The following is a 22,629-nucleotide window of genomic DNA, read 5'->3' on the forward strand; positions in this document are numbered from 1 at the left end:
CATGTGCACTTCAAAAAATTATCCGAGTGTTTTTGGATATAATGTTCTGAATATATCTGTTAGGTCCATTTGATCTAACGTGTGTTCAAAGACACTGTTTCCTCATTAATTATCTGTCTGGGTGAACTATCCATGATGTAAGGGGTATGTTAAAAATCCCCTATTATTATATTACTGTCAACTTCATCCTTTATGTCTGTTAATATTTGCTCTATGTATTTAGGTGATTCTCTGTTGGGTGCATACTTACAATTATATCTTCTTGCTTAATCAAGCCCTTAATCATTGCATAGTGTCTTTGTCTCTTTATACAGTGCTAGTTTTAAAGTCAATTTTGTCTAAGTACTGCCACACCAGCCTTTTTGTTTGTATTTGTACAGACTTTTTCCATCTCTTCAATTTGTCTATGTGCCTAAAAGGTATGAAGTAGGTCTCTTGTAGGCAGTATATAGATGGTTCTTGTTTATTTTATCTATTCAGTCATCATATGCCTTTGATTGGAGCGTGTAGGCCATTGACATTTAATGTAATTATTGATAGTTATGTACTTATACTGCCATTTTGTTAAACTTTTTCTGATTATTTTGTCATTCTCTCTTGCTCTTTCCGTGTGTCTGATGACTTTCTTTAGTGTTAGGGCTCGATTAACTTCTCTTTATTTTTTACGTGTCTATTGTATGTTTTTGGTTTGTAGTTACCATGTAGTTTACATATGATGCCTTACATATATAGCAGCAGCCTATGTTAAGTTGGTAGTTGCTTATGCTTAAGTTTGAACACATTCTAACAGTACTACAGATTTAACTCCTCTAACACCTTTTATTTAGTGATTCCTTTAATTTTTTGTAGTAGTTGATCTTACTAGTTTTGTCTTTTAACCTTTGCACTAGCTTTTAAATGACGGGTGTGTTACCTTTGGTGTTGCTTTTGCCAGTGAAATTTATAATTTCCTTGCTTCTAGTTATGGTCTTCCTTTTCCTCTTTTTTAACATTTCTTGTAAGGCTGGTTTTGTGGTGGTAAATGCCTTTACACTGTGTTAATCCGAGAAGATCTTTCTCTCTCCTTAATTCTGAATGATAACCTTGCTGGGTAGAGTATTCTTGGCTGTAGGCTTTTCCCCTTTCAGCACTTCATGTCGCTCCCTTCAGGCCTGTAGAGTTTCTGCTTAAAAATCAGCTGATAGCCTTATGGGGTTTCCCTCAGAAGTAACTCATTGCCTTTCTCTAACTGCTTTTAAGATTGTCTTTGATCTTTGACATTTTAATTCTGATGTGTTGGTATGGACCTCCTTGGGTTCATCTTGTATGGGACTCTTTGTGTTTCCTGGACCTGGGTGTCTGTTTCCTTCCCTAGGTTAGGGAATTTTCCAGCTATTCTCTCTTTAAATAAGTTTTCCACTCCTATTTCTCTTCTCCTTCTGTGTCTCCTATAATACAAACATTAGGACTTTGATATTGCTCCAGAGCTCTCTCAACCTATCCTATTTCTCTTTATTCTTTCCTTTATTGTCTAGCTTTCTACTGTTCAGCTTGCTTCCCATTACTGTCTTCCAAATGGTTGACCCATTCTTCTGCAGTCTCTAATGCTGTTGATGCCCTCTATTTCTCATTGATTGTATCCCCTATCTCTGGTTCTTTTATATATATTTTTTAATCTTTGTAGAATTCTCACCGAGTTCCTCCACTCTTAAATCTAGTGAGCAAACTTTATAACTGTTAAACTCTGTCATTCAAACTACTTGTTTCATTTAGTTATGTGAAATTTTGTTTTAAGCATTTTCCTGGGTGTCAGTTTGACTTTATGTTTTTATAAGTTATGTGAAAGGGCAACCTCTATTTTGAAGGAGTGGACTTGTGTAAGAATGTAATCTTGCTAGGCTGCATTTGTCTGGCAGTTTTGGCTGGCCGGCTGACTGTGGGCTGAGATGTCCTGAGTGGGGCTACCAGGGCATGGGCCAGGGGTTTCGTGTGGTTGCCAGACGAGATTGTCCTGGCAGGGTGGCTATTGAAAGGGCACAGTCTGGGGCATCTCCTGGGTGGGCAATGAGCTGGGGCCTCTTTGGCAGGGAGACTGTGGGTGGTAGCGCATGGTCCAGAGTCTACCGGATAGGCACTGGCCTGGCTATGCTAATGGAGCAGCTGGGGATGAATGGTGAAATCTGGGGGTCTCTCAGGTTTTCACTGGGCTTGGGCTGTGCAGACAGGGCAGTGAGGAATGGAAGGGGTGCAGGCTGGGTGAATCTGCAGTAGTGTTGCATTAGTACCACCGTGGTGGGCCTGCAGGTCTCTTGACACGCACATTTGGGTGTAGGTGGGAAGCCGCCTTTGTCACGTCTGCTGTTAGTGTCTGTGGGGAGTGTAAACAGTGTCACGCACCAGCACTTCCAGTCCCAGAGAGTTCCAGCAGTTCCTCTGCTGTTTGGTGGTTGGGTTCAAGTCCTCCAAAAGGCATTTTCTTTTCTGTACCCCAGGGTAGGTGAGTCTGCACTCCCTCTATTATTGTGCCCCTGTCTCTCCTGCCATATTTTATGTGGTCTTTTCTCCCTTTTTGTGCAGAAGGTGTTCATTCAGGCTACAGTCCCTCCTCGGGATAAGCTGCTGTGTGTTGACTTGGTGTGTACTTGGGAGGTGATCTCTGGCTCTCCCTGTGCCACCATCTCAGACCCATTCTTTTCCGTTGTTTAGCTTGAGTGTTTTCCAATACTCTGTCTTCCAAGTCACTTCTGCATCCTCCATCTGCTGTTCATTCCCTCTACTGTATTTTTATTTTATTTTTTGTGTTCATCAGGATTTTCTTTTTATATTTTCTCTTTATTGAAGTCCTCACTGAGCTCCTATATTCTTCTCTCAAGTCCAGCGAACATCTTTATTAAGCATTGCTTTGAATTCTTTATCAGGGAGATTGGTTAACTCCATTTCAAGTTTTGTCTTGTTCTGTCATTTGGAGCATATTCCTCTGTCTACTCATATTGTTTGACTTTCTGTTAGTCGAAAGGGATACCTCTCCCAGTCTTGAAGGATTGGCCTTGTGTAGGACAACCCCTGTGTGGACTATTAAGTGCCTGGTGGCTTTAGCTGAGTGAGCATGAATGAATGGGCATGTTCCAGTGCAGGCACTCCCGGAGTGTGGTCTGGGGGGTGTGGTTGGAGGGGCTCCTGGATGGACACCAGTGAAGACTGTCCTGGGGGCCCGGGATGTGGGCGAGCGGTACACTCCAGGTCACTCCTGGATTGGCATTGGCCAGATCCCTGCTGGGGGTGCAGTGGCAGGCATAAAGCTCTACTTTGAGGTAATCTACAAGCTCTACTAAAATTGGGATGAGACGTGGTCATAATTAGGATGTGGGTCGGGTTCAGGATCAAATTAAAAGTCAGGGTGAGACGCGGTCAGGTTTAAGGTGATCAGATTTAAGAGTGTCAAGATCATTTCACAGCCAAGATTCTGTTAAGGGTAATGTGAGGTATAGGAAGTTCTTTGGGGTCATGATGAAGGTTAAGTGGTTCAAGTTTCAAGATCAGACAGGGCAAAACCATGGGTCTTTTTTGACTGTCTGGTGGAGAACCAGGGTCTGGGTCAGGATTTGAAACAAGAAGAACATAAACTTGGCAATACATATTCACCTCAACAGGAAGCCCTTAGTGAAAGTTTGAGCCAACTGGGGTGAGTCTATTTAGTGGCAATGAAAAGAATCTGTGTTAGGGTAAACTGAGGTGGCATAAGCAGTGCTACAGCCATTCTTACTGTAAGAATTAGCTTCAGTCTTGTATTACTGACATGCACATTGGAGCAAACCAGCTCAGTCTCTCTTCTCAAAGGTAAAACTGCTGGTGTTAACAAAGGCATTGTTTTACTGAGAGGTAGGAGGAATTATGATCCATCTGAATGGGACCTTGGACAAGAAGTTAAGTTTGTTAGTGCAACGAACTCCATCCCACAGGCCTTAGAGCTTGTGGGAGTGAACTGAGATGAAAGCAAGCACAGTGACACACCCATACTGCAAGACAGAGTGATTCAGGTCATACTGTGGCAGCAAATTTGTATTATGCCACAAACCAATTCCCAGACACTCGTTTCAAAAGTAACTTAATTTTTGTTAGAGCAAATGGAGATAAATGTTAAACTCAGCAACATACATTCACCTCAATTCACATTCTTACTGGGAGGCAGAATAAATTCAAATGAACTTATTGCAGATAATCCACACTAATGCAAAAAAACTGGATCCCATTCTTCTCAAAAGCACATACTTATGGTCAATCTAAATAAGGCTATGGAAACATACTTTATTAGAGCAGAGTTCAGTCTCAGCCATTATTTTTTACTGTGGATAAACCAAATCTGTATGGACACAGTGTGTAAGACTTATGTAAGATGAAATCAAGGTCAGCCAGATAAATGGATATTAGACTTAGTTCCAGCTTGGAGAGTAAGGCTGTCATAGTTGGGTTCAAGGTTAACTCCAAAGTCACGATTATGATTAGTCATATGGGTCAGATTCAAGATCATTTCAACAGGGACAAGGTTTAGGGTGATTGTGACTGACAAGATGAAGGAGAGGGTCAGAAGCAAAGTCAGCTCAACGTCAAGTTTAAAAGTCAGACAAGCTGTGGCTGGTCACTCTAAAGGTTCAATTCAGACTCATCTCAATATAAGGCAGGTCTATCTCAGAATGATCATCAGTTTTCGTATGATGGCTGAGACCAGAGGTCAAGATCCATTTCCATGTCACATTCAAGGTTAGGACCAGAAGAACATGACTCGAGGAAGAATGAACTGGTTTGCAGAGGTGAGAGTATCACATGGGCCCCACAAGCCATGGCGCAGTCACTGGGCCCCACGTCAAAGAGGACTCTGCTTCTCTGGAGGCCAAATACAGCACCGAGTAGGCAGCCCGGGCACTGGGATCAGAGTTAAGCCAGCACAGCAGCAATGGTAGAGCTGCAGTTGTGAGTGTCTATGCAGGTTACTTTTAACACATGAACTGTGAGCCAAGAGCAAGCATGAGGAAAGAGACCAACAGAGGAGGCTGACCAGTGGGGGTGTGGAAAAGCACAGCTTAATGGGCTCCAAAGCTAGACCTACACTGACCCACTGACTGGAGCATTTTATGTATTTTATAAACTTCAATCTATTTGTCATCTGTTTAGTTGAGCTGGTGGCTCAGAAATGTCAAACACAGGGCCCCTGCCGCCAAATCTTCCTCTCCTGTGAAAAATCAGAAATCCAGAACTATGTGATATCTTGCCAGGAGGTATTATGCCAATTGGAAAACCAAACACAAAGGAAAAACCACCACAGAAAATCCCAACTTGAACCGACAGGCTATGCACAGTGCACAGGCCACCAGCAGTGGTGGTGACTCCTCCAGAGGGACGATGCTCTCAGCACTCCGGGTTCCTACCCCCAATACCGTGATTAAAAAAACAAAAACGAAAATGCATCTAGGGACAGGTAGTGCAGGGCTGGCTGCAAGAAGGCCTTGCGGCCTCACAGCCTCACACAGGCCTGGCTATGGAGCTCACCTGCCTGATGAAGCCGTGGCTGGGATTGGCTACTATGGGCTCTACTGAGCCAAAGGTCTGGAAGGAGGAAAAAAGACAGAGCAAAGGTGGAGGATCTTTGTTCTTGTTACATTTTATTGGCATCACGTTCATCTCTTTACAGAAGAACTCGGCCCACACCCTAGAATGTAGTCCTTTGAAAAAGGGGAGTGCTCCGTGAAGCAAGCTACAATGCAGGGGCAGGTTCTGGGGAGACTCCAACCAAAGAAACAGGTTAGCTGATGATGGGCGATACTGAGCAGCTGGTGGGGAAAAGGAGAAAAGGTTTGCTAACCTAAGGAGACCACAACCCTGAAAAGGAGCGCCTTCTAGAACAAAGGTAAAATCACTAGGACATGTCTGTTAGGATTTTCCTTTCCCTCTTAGAAGTAGGATGATGATCTAATGGGAGAGTTTTGAAGTGTGGAGCATAATGGAAAAAAAAGAGGAAAAACGAGAATTTTAAGTTCTGAAACAACAGCCATTTATCCATTGCACACACCACTGTATTATGCAAATCAACCTTTTGGAAAATTTAGACACAGAAGGGAACTAGACACTTTTCCTCCTGGTGAGATGAAAAGCTTTTGGCTCTTAAGTCTTTGATAAAAGGCGCACATAATTCTTGTGTCTACTATACAGAATACTGCCTCTAGCTGGAGTTCTGAATTCTGAGTTGCTAACACTCTGCAATCCAGATAGGGTTCAACCAACCCTCCATCTTACATGCCTGCATTACAGGACTTAAACACATAGTCCAAGAATTTCTTACACTAATTTATACATTTTTAATTGGTTGCATATATTAACATGTACTATAAGATTCTTTTCTAAGAAGCATTACATAATAAATGGATACTGTAAAAAGATCTGATTAGTTAAAAGTAACAAGCATTAACAGATACATACAAAACTCAGCCTGATCAGACCGGGTGTGAGCCTATAACGAAGCACGGGCCATCAGCCTTCCCAAGTGGCAGCCTTCACGGGGTGGGGGTGGGGGGTAAGAAGACCACAAGACCGTTAAAAAAAATCAGATAACTAATTCAACACAGATTAACTGTAAACAGTTCTCTCTCTCCAGTGGACAAAAAGAATAAGCTTCTGATGCCGACTCCACACCAGAACGATTTCTATAGCTGGCCCGTCCTGCTCCATACGAGGGCTGGTGTGGTGGGTGGGCAGACCCCAGCAGAGCCATCACAGGCCTGGGAGGGAGTCTGCTTGTGTCAGATGTGTGTGTGTGTGTGTGCGCGTGTGTGTGCGTGTGTGTGTGTGTGTGTGTATGTTTCTTTTGGCAGCTGGCTGTGAGAGAGCACTCTGTGTTTTGTCTGGAAGGGAAGAGGGGCTTGTGTTGGAAGGCCTGGTGTGTTCGTGGTCTGTGAGGGACTCTGCTCCCGCTCTCCCTGCCCCTTCAGCAGCTGCAGCTGTCCGTTGAGGCCTTGGCCCGGTCATTCTTGTCCAGTTTGATAGGTTCAGGGAATTCATTGTACAGCTCCACCTCCGTTTCCTGGGCAGAGAGAGGGAAGGTTTGTTACTCAGGGCACGGGGATGGGGGGCATGCCTCTGCTCAGCTCTGGCCGTGAAGGGAGGGCTCTGGGAGAAGGTGCTCAGTCCTCAAAGGCTGAGCAAGAGGATAGGTTTTGTGATGACTCCAGGATGAGGTTGAGAAAGAAACACAGCAGAAAGGGCAGCCTTTGACCCCAGGCAGGCAGGATAGAGGCTGACTCACGCTCTCCGTCAGATGGCACTCTGGTGGCTTGGGGACTACAGTTAGCTCACAGATGCCTTCTGTATGGTCCACAGAGTCACCATCTCTTAGACTTTAACAGGGCCTGGATTTATAGCAACTCATAATTAGCATTTCCACAAGGCAGCAGCAGTGGGCTAGGGCCCAGCACCAGTGTCCTCTCAGCCCCAAAACATTCCTCCAGGTCCTTATCTGCCACTTTTTTCTGGACTTACGTTATGGGTAGCCTTTTTTCCTTTCAAAGGCTTAGGAGAGTTTTGCCTACAAATGCTGCATGCTCAGAAACCAACTGTGGACGAATTTTACCACCATCTGTAGTGCAAGATCACAGGAGATGGCCCGTGGTCATTTAGTAGCCTTTTGCTGAGTTCATGTTTCTCCTGAGGAGTGGCTTCCTCCTTCCTGGGAGGATAACAACATCCCTTAAACATTGAGCACCTGTGTGCCACAGCGGTCTAGGATTTGGAGAGAAAGCAGACAATGTTTCCATTCACTAAAAGCTCTCTAGGAAACCTCTAGGAATACATATTTTAAAATAGAAAAGCTTTATTGAGGTATATCACAGAGTTGACTATTTTGTGGTTTTTAGTATACTCCCAAAGTTGGGCAACTGTCCCCACTAATTCCAGAATACTTTCTTCAACCTGAGAAGAAACCCCTGAACCTGTGAGCGGTCACTCCCCATGGCCCCGACCCCTCAATCGAGACGGTCCAGGCAGGGAACACACAGCTCGCCAGAAGAGAGTGGGGAGACCCAACACAGGTCCCAATACACATGAACATTAATTACAACAAAGGTAATGTTTCAAAGTGGGAAAAATGGTTTACTGAACAATTAATTAGCTACTAGTATTTGAAACAAGTGGCTATCCCTCTGAAAGGAAAAGGTGAGTCCCTATTTCCTGCCATAAGCTAAAGTAAAGTAACTTCCATCTGAATTGGACATGTAATCTAGACACAGGAAACCTAGAAATTTAAAATGACAAACTTGACTAAGAAGTTACTCTTTTTCTATGGCCGAGGAATATATATAAAAGGACAGCAGGGTTGACAAATTCCCCTGCAACACAGATGAAGTTAGTTTCAATGCACCCAAGCTGGTGAGAGCTGGTAGGGGCCCAGCAAGCGCCATGTCCACAGCAGGGAAAAACCCTGAGGCTGGCGCTGTGTGCGCAGGGCCTGCCACTGCCATGGGGGGGCCGGCCGGCACCAGCCCTGATGACCTGAGCCCTGACAGGCTCGCTCTAGAAAGGAAAGCCTATGCTAAGGAAATGGGACAGTTATTCAGAGGGAAAAGCCCAACAGTGCCCAGGCAGCAGGGAATGGGGAAAACAACCCCCAACACCACACCTCTCCAGGCTCGCGTGCACTTCCATTAGGAAAACCAACACAAGGCCATTCACCCAGGGTGAGGGAAGTGGGGAACGGAGAGGCAACGGGGCCTCAGGCTGTGGCCTGGTTAGGTCCTTCCCACTACCGAAGTTTCTCCTGGACTTTGGGTGGACCGATTCCTTTTTGGGTAGGACTGTCCCCTGTCATCATGGGACATTCAGCACAGGCCCCCAACCTGAGTACCTCCCTGCCCACAGGTCTGGAAGCCCTGTCCTGCTCAAACCACCGCCTTCTAGAAAGCCAGTTTCCCGGAGCGAGCAGAACCCACCCTGCCCCCATGTGCCCCCTTGAATGCTCTCTACACACCCCAACACGTGCACCTCACCTCTGACCAGCCCCCACACAACCCCTGGAGCAACTCCCACAGACAGCTGATGGTGCCTCATGAACTGCCTTAACTCCCCACCGCAGCAGAGCTGCTCAATCAGCAAGGGCCTTCAACACACACATGCCAACAAGAAGTGACATTTGGGGGGAACAGTTGGGTAAACAAGACAAAGGCAAAATGCAGGGGAACTTTATTCAAGGCATAAAATTCCTAGGACTCTGGTTAACTTCTCTGGTGATCAAATAAAACCATTTTGAGATGACAATACTAAGTCTGTCCTGTTTAATCTTGACAACCAGCCTACAAAGCAGGCATTATCCTTTTACAGATGAGGAGCTGGAAGCCCAGACATAATAAAAACTAGATCTAATGATGGAGCCGGGATTCAAAGTCAAGTTTATCCCTCCCTCACCCAGGAGGAGCAATCTGGCCAGGGATGCCTCGGTAAGACCAAAGGGAATAAACACGCCCAGGCGAACAAGGGAGGCCCCCACCAAGGTCTTCGCTGCTCCTGCCCTGTTCAGGCTATTCACAAACAAGTGGAATTTCTGGAAGCTTTAGCAGAACATGTCATTATGTTCCCAGATAAACACACAGGCTGGGTCACTGGTCAGCCACCAGGGAGAGCCAGAGAGCTGCCCAGACCCACCTGTTTGAGTGCATTCCGGGCGATCGTCTGGAATGCCTGCTCCACATTGATGGCCTCCTTGGCGCTGGTCTCGAAGTAGGGAATGTTGTTTTTGCTGTAGCACCAGGCCTGTGCCCGCTTTGTGGCCACCTGGAAGAGGAAGCAGGACGCACATGTGCTCACACTAGAAGCGACTGGCACTGACTCAAGCCTTCCCATGGGTCTTGTCCCTGCTCTTAGAGGCAGCACGGGAGAGAGCAGGCTTGAGGGCTGAGGGTGAGCGGGGAGGGCAGGGTAACCCACCTGCAGACCTGTCCAAGGCCACCCTGCAGGCGACTCGCAGCACAGCAAGGATGCAAACCCAGAGCAGGGTCTGCCTCCGGTGCATCGCTTCTGAGCCTGACCTATCTCTACTTAAGCTTGTAAAGGGCATGTGCAGCCAGCCCAGGGAGCAATGAGCCCCGGGACCCAGAGATGCCAGCACAGCAAGCACCTGGCGGCTTGGTCTTGAGGTTTGCAGTCCCCTCCCATTACCACTGATGGTCATCACCTGTGCCATGCATGCACCCAAGTGCCACAGAATTCTGTGCTCTCACCCAGCACCCTCTCCTCTCGTACTCCAATTCCTCCCTGGCCCCTAACCCTCAGGCAGGAGAGAAGGACTATGTCACTTAGGAAAGGGAGAGAGATCAGTGGTTAGAAATAAATCTAGCTATAATTAAGACAGTCTATGTTCCCAAGAGAAATACTAGTTGAAAATCAACCAGAGCAATTTTACTCAAAGCCCAAAGCAGTCTTCGGCACACGTGGGGCCCAGGCAGGCCCCCGAGGCACTGGGAGAACACTGGAGAAGTCCCTCCTCTGAAGTGCTGAAGGGGAACCGCGCCTTAGTGCAGAAGCCACAGCCCAAAGCCACAGCTGTGGGCAGCATCGTGGGCGTTTCAACCAGGTCTCCTGGGCCCCGGACCTCAAAGGCAGCTGACCTAAACGCAGTTCACACTCCCACACAAACCTTCCAGAGCATTCCAGGTGTAGAACAGAATCCTCCAAATTCACAAGGCACTAAGGAGCAGGAGTCTCTTGCAGGAGAGGACGGTTACAATGGGCCAACCAGAAAGCTGCCACTTACCCAGCTCTCCTGGGCACCAGGGCTTTCAGGTCCTGTCTGTTATGGTAAGGGGAGATTTGGACTCCAGGAAGCATTCCCAGCTAAGGATGCATGAGCTAAGCTTTCAATGTGAGTCTGCTTTTAAATCCAGGCCACCACTCAGCCTCAGTCATATCACTTCACCAGGGCCAAGATGCACGGCCAGCATGGGCAATTCCATGAAGTAGCCTGGCCCCTCTGCTGGGACAACTTCAAAGGCAATACCGCTGCAACTCCCACTGTGCCCACTTCTCCACAGGGAGGCCGCACTGGTGCGCCTTCACCAGGTTAGGGAGCAGGGCCCTGTCCCAAGGCCTGGGCAGGTACCAGCTAACTGTCCCTATCCCACCACGGGGACAACACACAGATACACTGGGAATGGGTCCTTGAGGCACGTGGCTTTTTACCAATCAAAGCTTAAAACAGCACTTGTCAGCCACACTTAGTTGCTGCTTTTAAAAGGAACCCTTTCTGAATCAATAGCCATCACCCTAACGAGGGCAGGCTCACAGATCTCCACATTCATGAGTCCCACTATCTTCAGCACTTACTTGTCTGTTCTCGAGGTCGATCTTATTTCCCAACACCACGAAGGGGAAGTTTTCAGGATCCCGGGGACTGGCCTGGATGAGAAACTCATCTCTCCAGCTATCGAGGGTTTTGAAGGTGTTGGGGGCAGTCACGTCAAACACCAGCACGCAGCAGTCTGCACCCCTGTAGAAGGCCACGCCCAGAGACTGGAAGCGCTCCTGCCCTGCTGTGTCCCAGATCTGCAAGAGACAAGCATTTATTCTTGGGGGCAGAGAGCCAGGGGGGGATGCCAGGCAAATGGGCTAGATTATGGGGCCACCCAGAGACAAGTGACTTCAGAATGCAGGAGGCAGATTTCAGTACCAAGACTCCCACACCAACCTGACAAAGAGCATGTGGGATTGTGTGCGTCTATGAAGGATGCTATGGAGTCTGAACTTGGGGTGCTAGAAAACTTATTTTGATCCAGGTGGTGGTGGCATGGGCAGATACTTATGTAAAATGTGTGCTATGAATTTACAACTTATGTACTCTAGGAACTTCCTGTGGATGATGGAAATTTCGGGACGTGGTTACTCTATGAAGTGTACATCTAAATTATGCATTTTACTGTATGTAAAGTTTACGTAAAAATATTAGTATGTTTTATTTATATTATACCTCAACCAAAAAAATACAAAGCAAACAAAACACCCTGAGAGAGAGAGGGAGAAAGAGAAGGACGCGAACACACTGTAGCAGAGTGCAGGTTAAGTCAGTCTTTAAGACACAGTCTACGTTCCCAAGAGAAGGTTAAGTCCGTTTTTAATCAAAAGCAGCCCAGGTACTAATGACCAGCTCAAAGGACATCATATGATTCACTGCCACACCAAGTTCAAGAGCAAGGACGGATTTCCACACTGCCCCAGGTCCCTAACTGGACCACCCTGGTTAGCCTGGAGAGATGACTGGTGTTGTGAGGAATGGTTCCAGGGACCCAGCAAGCCGCCTGGTTTAAGAGTGGGCTTGGGTTGAGGCTGCATGCACCCACTTCCAGCTGACATGGGCCTCCAACTGTCTGTTTGCAGAAAATCACCTGCTTTCAGAAGGTGAGAACCTGGACCATCCTCATAACCCAAATAAATTCCAACTTTATGTCCAAATCATCAGCCACTAAGTACCCCAAAGGCCCAGGATTTGGGCCACTATTATTCTTCCCAGAACCAGATTTTGCAGGACAGTCAAGCTCCCTAGGCCCTTCTCAGGCAGTCGGTCCTGAATCCCTGTGGTCAGAACATTGGAGGAACATGTCAACTGCACCTAGGCCAGACACACACTGAGCTCACACTTCAGGGGGCAAACCTCACCACACAGAACACGGTATGAGGCCTGGGGAAGTAGTAACCAGGCATGAGGGCAATGACGTGGGGTGGGGCAGCACACTAGGGAGTCACAGTTCTTTAGTACAAGGTAAACAAAGCTCCTGATGGTCTAAACCACACACTACCTCTCAAGATGCTCTCCAGAAGGAGAAAGTATGATCTCCAAATCCAGACAGTTGATCTGCTCTTGGGGACCAGCTCAAGTTGACACTGTGGCATGCATGAACAGAGCCAGAACTCAAACACTGGCTGGAAGACTGGGAATGGCAGCAATAGGGCCCCTTAAAGTTAAGTTCCAATAAAGCAGTACAATCACAGGCTAAAATCTGGCCCACAGATAGGTCAGGTACAGTCCAGGCCAACAGCACACTGGAAGAGGGCTAGTGTGGTCACCAATGTCAGTGCTGGGCAAAGGGTGCTCCCCTCAGTTGTCTGCTGACTGACAATCCCCCAGAGCCAAGGGTTACTCCTATGAGAAGGGCAGCTCTGAGAAGCCCACCTCAGCCTTTTCCTCTGATGTACACGGCCCTCCACAATCATTACATGACGACATGTGACCGGACTCCCAGCCACACCTCTGGGAGCAAGGAGCCCCACTTAGGCAGCCTGCTCCGCTCACAGCAGGCCTGGGAAGACCCTTTCTGAAACAGGGCACGCCCTAGCGGCCATGGGCAGTCGCCTGATGGGGGAGCGGAACTGGGACGCTGTCGTGAGTGTGTGTGGCACAGAAGTGTGCAGACCACTGGGACCCAGAAGGAAGCAATGATGGCTTAGAAGAGTGAAGGGCAATAAAAACCACCTTGGAGCCAATTTTTCTACCTGCGCCTCATGGTGGGGGCTGAAGGCAGCTCTGCCCCGACGACCACAGGGAGACCGCGCAGGACCTCTACTGACAGGGGAAACCCAGAGGGGTCAACCGCTAGTGGCGTCGCCTCTGTGCTTTCCCAACTCCCCGCACTCCACACATACCTGAGTGGAAAAATGAGCCTTTTCTTATAAGAAAAGGTCACCGTGGAGGGGAAATTGAGAACACAGTTATGTAATTAGGGAAGGCAGAAATGGGTAACTACTCCTATAAAGAGTAACTGGGAAAGAAAAATTTTAAACCAGAACTTAAACCTAGGCTTGGATAAATTAAAAACATTTTCCAATTAGAGAAGTAACATTGTTATTATTATGCAAACATTTGGATAAGTAAAGCAAAAGCCAAAAACAAAAAAACACCTGGCACCCTCCCACAGAGACCTTCATCAGCTGTCTTATTCTGGCTCTGCCTTGTAGGGGTTTGACGTAGCTGAAACCTTACACCACATGCACCTCGCACGCTCTCCCGGGTCACTCCTCAGCCCCCTAGAACGCCATGGCACTCCATCGGGCGCCAGCTCCCATCTTTACTGCTGCCCGAAAAGCTCTCACTTCATTCCTGTTTTTTAAGAAAACACTGCTGCTGATTTCCCGTGATCCTAAGTAACTCAGTAATGAACATTAACATAGAGAGCCCTTCTGTGTTTCAGATGCTTCTTTAGGACTGAATTGCAGGCGGAGGATTATGTTAAGAGCCTGTTACTTCTTGGTGGAACCAAATGGGTGTTTGGAACTCAGACACACAGACAGGGCAAAGTAAGGGAATTAAAAAGAAAAGTTGAAAAACTGGGGGTTCCTCTTATCAAGTTTCCAAAATTAATTTACCTTCAAACTTAGAAAAGCACAGTCTCTAAGCCAACTGTGGTCTTTTACACTTTGTATATTTTAATTGAAACATTTTCTACATCCAACATACACTCATATTATCTTCCCAGTACTCTAATGTGACATACATTAATACTTTCAGCTTTTTTTTTTTTAAAGAAAGAGTTAAGCCTCCCTCACAGCATTCATTGTCCTTCCTGCCCAGAAGTGAGGGGCTCCTGGGCATCTGTCTTCCATCAGCAGTAAGAGCCTGTACATTTCTCTGCGACTTGCTTTTTGCCTTCTCCCAAAGCTAAGGGCCAGAGAGCACCCCGCTGCTTTAACGTACCACCCCTCCTGTGCGGCCGTCCTTGCTGCACCTCTGCACGTGCCCAGGAGCAGCTCCCCTTGGCTGCATGCCGGGACAGACTGCTGGGCCGCTGGTCTGCACATGTCCAACAGGACAGCAAGATGCTTAGCCTCCACTGTAAAGGAGACATGGGTATATTCCCACCATCAGCTTGAGCGTATTTTCTGGCCCAAACTCAATTCTGTCAGGTTTTCCCCCCTCACAATTGTACATTTACTGTAAAAATACAATAAGGAGTATCTGTATGGTACATTTAAGCCACTTCCAAGAACTACAAGTTAGTATCTGCATCAAGAGATAGCTAAATAAAATGAGGAATATATGAGAATTAAAATGCTATCTGGCGTTCATTTTTTTAAATGATTTAATGTACATAAATTCTCACTTGTAACTTAGTTAGCTTTCTTAATCACGGCTGAGTATTTTCAACATAATGGACTCTGCTTCTAAAATGTCATGAGAGGACATCCTTTTTGTTTGATTGACGATTATGCATTTGTTGCCGTTTAGGATCGACGATTTCAAATGGTACTTTATACTGAAATAAGACACTTACCCAACACTCATGAGACAAGAGCTGGTGGCACGAGCATCCACCACGTCTACAGCTGTGGCAGCCGGCCCATTAGCCTTTTAAATTTTGTGACTCCCTGAAGTCTGCCAAGGGACGTTACGGTTTCCTCTGCAGGCTGGCTGCTGAAGTCCCATGCCCAGCTATCCACTAGGTTGCCTCTTGACTGAATACAATTATGTGTTATCAACATTGTCCCCTGCCCTTTGTTTTTTGTTACCTGGAAACCATGTCATTCAGACATTGAAGTTAACATGGTCTATCATCTTTCCTCTTTTCTGATTTGTCCTTTCTCCATTTTAAATGCCTAAAGGTAAAAAGACTGTATTTTTCATTTTTATAGTTTTCATTTTGTGTTTTTTTCCATTCAGGTCTTGAACCTTTTGGCTACTCCCCACCCAAATGGAGAGCCACAGGCTGGGCCCCACTTACTGTGTGACTCCTCTTTCCCCAGGCTCCTAGGAGTCACCTCTCCATCCAGTGTCCAGCTAGATGTGCCCTGTTTCTGTGCCCTCTGATCCCTCCATCGGTGTATCCTTGTGATAGTATCACACTATTTAAACTTCTAGGGCTTCATAGTGTTATCTTTAAATTTTTCATGCATACTTGATTTCATCTATTATTTAATACTGCATACTTTCTAATTTCTTCCTGAACATTCAGGAACTCAGAAAAACCTAAAACAATCACTCATCTTTCCCTACATATTAAATTACATTGTTCCAATCCTGGTTTCCTTAATACTAGTTTGGAAGGTACATACTCTTAATACTAGGATCATTCTAACAATAGATAAAAGCAAACAATTATTTTACCTCAGACCTTTCCAAATGAAGTCACTTTTCTTCTACCTGAAGTATATCCTTTGGGATTTTCATGAGAATTTAAAGGTGTACACTTCAGTTCTTGGAGGGTATTGTCAGTAGGGACAGAATACTATGCTGACAGCTCTTTCAGAGTGTATTCCACTGCTTTCTGAGTTCCACTGTTACTGCTGAGAGTCAACTGTCAGCCTTGTTGCTGCTCTTTTCAAAGTCATCTTTTTCCTCTGGCTGCCTTGAAGTTCATCTTATTTGTTGTCATTGCTATTTCATTTATGATTCACATGGATTTCTTTTTGATTTATCTTTCTTGGAATTTCGGCTTCCTAAAACTGTGGATTGGTGTCACATCAGTCCTGGAAAATTCTCAACAAATATTACCTCTGATCTATTCTCTCTTTTATGAGATGACTAAAAGTAGGTGCAACCTACTGGGCTGAATCCTTTTTTACCTCTCTCTTATGTCCTACCATTCTTTCCTTCAGCCTTCGTCTGTGTATCCTCCCTGCTGCTAAAAACAGGCTTTTTATTTCCCAGTTTGGGTTACTGTATTTCATTTTTAGAAGTTCTACTAACCTATGCCACCTGTTTTGTCTCTGCAGGTATGTAAGACTGCCTTATTTATTTAACTGCAGAGAACACTGAATTTTCAGGGGTTTCTGCTGGTTCTTGCTTTGTTTTAGTTGAGCTATCTTTTACTGAAAGCTGCTAAAAGCTCTTGAAAAACGTGAGGATTCCTCAAGATCTAGGATGATGACAGTTTTAGTTTACTTCTAGTTTTAAACTGGCTTCAAAAGCATGAGGGTCAGACTTTTGTTTCAACCTCTCAGGAACACTTTCTCTTTCCCACTCTGCCCAGACCCACCTCAGTGACCTCAGTGCTCAGATGGGGTTTACTCTAGGAGTGCAGCACCCCCAAGGGCCCACCTTAGCAGTGTGTGTGGGCTTTACTATGATAGCCCCTAACCCAGGAGGGGCTGGTCGCTGACTTCTCAATCAGCGCACACGGCTCTCAAAACCACAGCTTCTTGTACAGTTGTTTTTCCTGGTACCGAACGCAGCTTTCAGTCTGGCTGGCACACGCTTGAAACTGTCAGGAGGTATTTCACTCACAGCATCCTGAAGGAATTCCACCACCTTCTGCTTTCTGTTACTGCTGAGAAGTCATCTGTCTGTTGTTACTTCATAAGTAATCTCTTTTTTCTCTAGTTGCTCTTCTGACTTTCTTTTTTGGTGTTCTGTAGTTTTGAGTATCCTAGGTGATCTGCTCTGCTCTTGCAGTTTATTTACTGTTTTCTTCAGTTGTGTTTAATCTGCAATTTACCCATTCAGTTCATTTTTCAATGACTATCTTTTCACTTCCTGAAGTTCTAAGTTTTCCATATCCTCATTTTTTATAGTGTCCCTTTTCATCATGGTTTCTATTCCCTTTAAAAAATTTCTAGTCATTGTGATCATTTTTTGTGGTACATTATTTCCTCATGTGGCTATGAACTCATCTTCTGTCCTGAGGTTTTAAGTGTCCCTACAGATCGGCCTTATCTTTGTTTCTGCCAGGTGACAGGGTTTATGTCAAATTCTCCCAGACCAAGACTTCTGTATCATGCAGAATATAAACACAGAATCCACACATGAGCATAGCAGGACTGAGCTTCTCTAATGAGGCAGCAAAGAGGCAAAGCCCCAAGCCTCTGTTTCACACGTGACATCTGCCACTTACTTGGGTTGAAGCATTTGGTTCAGTTTTCACATCTTTCTAAAGCCCTAAACGAGTGTGTGCTACGTCCAAAGGGATTCTCAGTTCTAACTCCCCTGCCTTGTGTAGTCATATCTCCTGCCCCTGATGATCAGTAAAGAGTCCCTATTATAAATTCACAAATCACCATGGCAGGAGCCCCTGAGCTTATCATCAGCTTTCAGTTCCTTCTCTTTTCTTGTGATCTGGACATTTCCTTATCTCTCAAGCTTAGCTTATTTAAACTTTAGTTATATTTTGAACATCTCTGTGTATGTCAGGGTGGGGAGAGATGGGGAGGGGTTAACATTATTAGCTCTGTCCTGGATGTGTGAGCAGGAAGTGTGGAGAGTCCTTATCTCCTGGGAGTCGATCACAGCTCGAGGTCGACAACAAGATACCATTTAGTACAGGAAGGAGCAACTGCTGTGGAGGTAGGAATTTCAAAAGACAACACCTGGCTAAAAATTGGAGCCTTTGGATGGGTGCAGATGTGACAAAGGGGCCTTGCTGGAGGTAGAGACCTGTGCAAGGACAGGTCTGTCAGAGCAGTACATGATTTGGAAGGACGGACAGGAGACAAAAAAGTGAATGGTTTGGGGCCAGAATGTGAGGGCTTTCAAAAATTGGTATGAAGGGATCTACATTCTATCCCAACTGTTGGAAGGGAAGCCTTTAGAAGATTAAGCTAATAAAGAAAAAAACCAGATTGGCTTAACAGAGACACAACTTTGGTGGCTATAGACAGGACACATTAAAAGAAGCCAGGAAAATTGGGAAACTACTTCAAAGGCTGCTTTAAGAACATAGGAGACACACAAAGAATTCTGGCCTAGAATACTAGGCAACAATATTAAAAATGGAACACATAGACTTTTGGAAACACAGGACAAATCTGTTCATTGTCAAATTTAGTAAAAGACAACCAAACCAAATAAAAAACAGGAAGTCCAGTTAAATCAGAACTTTGGAAAAACAATGAAAACATTTTAACAGGCAATCCTACCTGTAGCTAATTACCCATCCACGTAAAAGCAGGATAGGAAAGACAGGGAGGGGACACACCCAGACACAGAAGAGTTGGGCTGGCAAAGGGGACAGGTGTGCTTACCTGCATCGTGACTAGTCTGTCATCCACCATCACCTCCTTTGTCAGAAAGTCTGCTCCTATTGTGGCTTTGTACTGATTACTGAATTTCTTGTTCACATACTGGTTCATGAGTGATGTCTTACCGACGCTGAAAGCAGAGGGAAAACCACAAGTGTTAAGTCCAGGGACTGAAACCTGACTCTGACACTAGCAGAGTGCTCTGAAGGAACCTGCCGTCTTGAAGGAGAAGGAACAGCTCTCACAACACAGGGCAGTGCCTGCAAACTCCCCAGCATTACTCATTTGAGGTTGTGCTTTCTTCAGGGATAAAAATACAGGCTGTAGATGTGGGCCAGATGTTGCAAGGCTGCCTCCAAGTTTTGGTACAGGCAACTCAGTTTCTACTGCATCTAGCATTATTTTTTTCCTTCCACAAGGAGGCCACCACTCTCCTTCTAAAACAAACTTCAGCACTGAGATTGCTCCACTATTCCAAAAATATCTCTGGTGTCTTGGGTGCCTCTCCACTTAGTGGTTGCTATCCAGCCTGAAAAAGTAATAGCAGGAGGAAGCCACTGGCTTTGAGCAGACTTACATACCAGTTAGCCAACCTGCTGCTTCAAAGTTTGAAACCTGAAGCAGAGAAAGCACCAACACTCCACCAAAACAGAATCAACCTCACAATACCACCTCCAGAGATGGTCTTCAGTAAGAAAACTCAGCAAGAGGCAATGTGTGACTTCGTGGTGAAGAGGTCAATTGGGACAGGCTGAAGATAATGTGAAAAAGCCTTCCTCAAATCAGTAATATCACCTTCCCTTCCCAGAGGAATACACTGGTTTTCACATGCAGAGGCTATGAGGTACAGACATAGCCTAAAGGCAGTGTTCTCCAGCCCTAGTCTCGTGAATCAGAACTTCCAGGAGAGAGGTTGGGAAATCTGTGATCTGACAAGGGCCTGGTGATTCTTTGCAGGTAAGTTTGGGTAACAAAGGCCTAAAAGGAGTGTCCTTCAATCCTGACAGCACAACAGAATCCTAGGGAAAGTGGACATGAAGGAGGGGGGAGGGAGAGGGGATTTAAGTGCAACTGACCCTTAAACAACGTGGGGGCTGAGGCGGCCACCCAGTGTAGTTGAAAATGTGTGTGTACCTTGTGAATCCCTGAAAACTTAACTACTAATGGCTTGCTGATGACCAGAAAGTATACCGATAAACAGCTAATTATCACACTATTTTATATGTTACAGGTTTTACATATATACTGTATTGTTACAGTAAAGCAACCTAGAGAAACAGTTTTTCAAATTGTTGAAAATCTCCAAAAAAATTTTTCCAACGTGTTTATTGAAAAAAAAAAAAACATGTTAAGTGGACCTGCACAGTTCAAACCCGTGTTGCTCAAGGGCCAACTGTATTGCCAACGAGACTCTAACCCACTGGTCTGGGCAAATGCTACTTTAAAAGGCTCCTCAGGTGATTAAAAAAGCCAGCCAGGGTAGAAAAATCCCTGCTTTTTTAAAGGAAGGGCAGGGGCTTTTGGAATAAGGAGGCACACCTGCATTTATTATTATTATTATTATTATTATTATTATTATTATTTTTCAGTGTAACTTCTAGCTGGTCTAAGCTCTCCCAGGTCACTTCGGATGCCAACTCTGAAAGGCCTCCCACAGAATCTTAACAGCTACTAGAGAGCTAGTTACTTGGTCAGTGGCAGACCTTGGACCAGAGCCCAACTCCCCAGGCCAGGCTCTCTGGAATATGGGCCTGAGTCGACCCAGCAGTGGGAGGGCAGCACCCAACACACCTCAAACCACAGCTGGCAGGCCTGGTGCCAATGGCAACAGTGCTACAGAAACAGGCCTCCCTTGTCTGGCCAGCTTGGAACCAACAGATTCTATGAACTACCTAGTATTAATTGAGTTCAAACAGCTTTCCCCAAATCATGCCAAAAATCAGGGAACCAAGGGTTATTCACGTAACAGGGATCATTAAAATTTCTGCTGTGCCCCGCAACAGCAGGGAGACCAAGGGCCCTAACGCCATCACCATTAGAGAAGAGGTGGCAGAGGTCCGCTTGGAGGGCACAGGCTCCAAGGTGGTGAAGTTTAAATCCAGCCCAATCTGTTAGCTCACATTTATGAGAAACACTTACCCAGAATCTCCCAGGATGATAACCTTCAGCAACACTTTCTTCCTAGAGGTCATCCTTCAAACTAAAGGGAGAAAGGAGAACACACCATGAGCATGAAGGATAAGGCGAGGTGAGCCGCTGCCCTAGGCACAGACTCCTAAGCAGCCCCAAGGGCACCGTGCCCTGAGCCTTCCTGCTGACCAGTTCTCTGCCACCCAGGCGCCCTGACAGGCAGTTCTCAGTCACCAGAGCTCTGGGCCCAGGAGTGAGGCAATACAGTGGGCAGGGATGTCTTGCCACTGGCAGTTGTTTGAAACAATGGATTCTACTGCTTGGATGTTGGATCGATTTGGATTATCACTCCAACTGAAGAGCTCAGTCCTGCTTCATTCAGGTCTCTGCTCAGAGAGGGGGTGGCTTTCTGTAAAGTAGCACACCCTCTATTTGCACTCTGTTCCTTTGCTCTGCCTTCTTTTTCTTCAGAGCCCTTGCCATGACCTGATATTTTATGTATCATATTTGTCTTCCTCGCTTTCTAATCATCTCCACGAGGACAGTTTTATTCCCCCTGCATCCCCACTGTAAAGTTGAGAATGATTATCCAACATTTGGTTAGTGTGTGAGTAATACTTGGCCTTGCAGCTCTTGGGCCCACCTTTTCCTAGGAAGGCTTCCAGACAGCCTTCTCTACCCTAACCAGACAATATGTAAGATGCCTAATTTTTGCTCAAATCTCGTCCAGACCTTGCCACATCACGGTCTCTTTACTTACCAAGCTAGGGCTCTGGTCTTAACCTGTGTACAGAACCTGACTCTGACTTTCAGAAAACGAGTAGCTCTCAGAAAAGTAGGTGACCCCAATGTTGGTGATTTATATAAGACTGCTGGAGGAACACCCCTCAGACAGCTAAACTCCCCAGTAGGAGGCCTGCATTCTCCTCTAGAACCAGGAATTGAAACGAGAATGGGAGCACCCTCAAAAGTGACAAACTACCCCTGCTGAGAAGCCCTAGCTTTGGCCCATTATCCTCAGCAGACACGGAGTACCAGGGCAGGTGACTTCAGTAACAAAACAAGGGTCAACACCCCCCTCGTGCTTTCAGTGGAGCAGGGGAAGATGGTGTTTATACATAAAGTAGGCAAGGAGGTGGGTTCAATAAAGCCTGCTGTCAGTCTTCTATAGATGGGACAGTAAGACCTCGGGCCAGAGGCCAGCTCCCCAGGCCAGGCTCTCTGGAATATGGGCCCAAGTCCACCCAGCAGTGGGAGAGCTGGTCTCAAAAAAGCTACTTTCTAGTTTCATCTTTCACCAACCTGGCTTTCTAAAGGCTGAGGCCGACAGTACTATCTACAGTGGGTGTGACTTTAGATGCAAATACCAATCCTAGACTACCTAGACTTCTATCCTGGCTCTGCCATGTATTAAGCTGTGTGAGCCCGGGCAAGTCATATAACCATTCTGTTCAAACAGAGATATAGGGATAATACTTATGTCCTGGGGATGCTGTGAGGCCTGAATGAGTAAAACGCTCAGGACAGTGACAAGAATACAGTAAGTGC

At 46.0% G+C, this 22,629-nt stretch overlaps 1 protein-coding gene across 1 annotated transcript in view; it reads right to left on the reverse strand.

The window, feature by feature from the left end:
* Positions 1 to 5,617: 5,617 nt before the first annotated feature.
* RAB7A (RAB7A, member RAS oncogene family) overlaps positions 5,618 to 22,629 on the reverse strand; it is a 77,411-nt gene continuing 60,399 nt past the window's right edge. Inside the window, exons 2-6 of the mRNA XM_017671738.3 lie at positions 21,091 to 21,151; positions 18,955 to 19,081; positions 11,338 to 11,556; positions 9,661 to 9,789; positions 5,618 to 7,051 (exon numbers count right to left, since the gene is read on the reverse strand). Coding sequence (XP_017527227.1) covers positions 6,956 to 7,051; positions 9,661 to 9,789; positions 11,338 to 11,556; positions 18,955 to 19,081; positions 21,091 to 21,143 — 624 coding nt within the window. The 5' untranslated portion in view covers positions 21,144 to 21,151 and the 3' untranslated portion in view covers positions 5,618 to 6,955. The remainder of the gene's footprint in view (positions 7,052 to 9,660; positions 9,790 to 11,337; positions 11,557 to 18,954; positions 19,082 to 21,090; positions 21,152 to 22,629) is intronic.

Source organism: Manis javanica, chromosome 3 (assembly GCF_040802235.1).
Source record: "Manis javanica isolate MJ-LG chromosome 3, MJ_LKY, whole genome shotgun sequence".
NCBI lineage: Eukaryota > Metazoa > Chordata > Mammalia > Pholidota > Manidae > Manis > Manis javanica.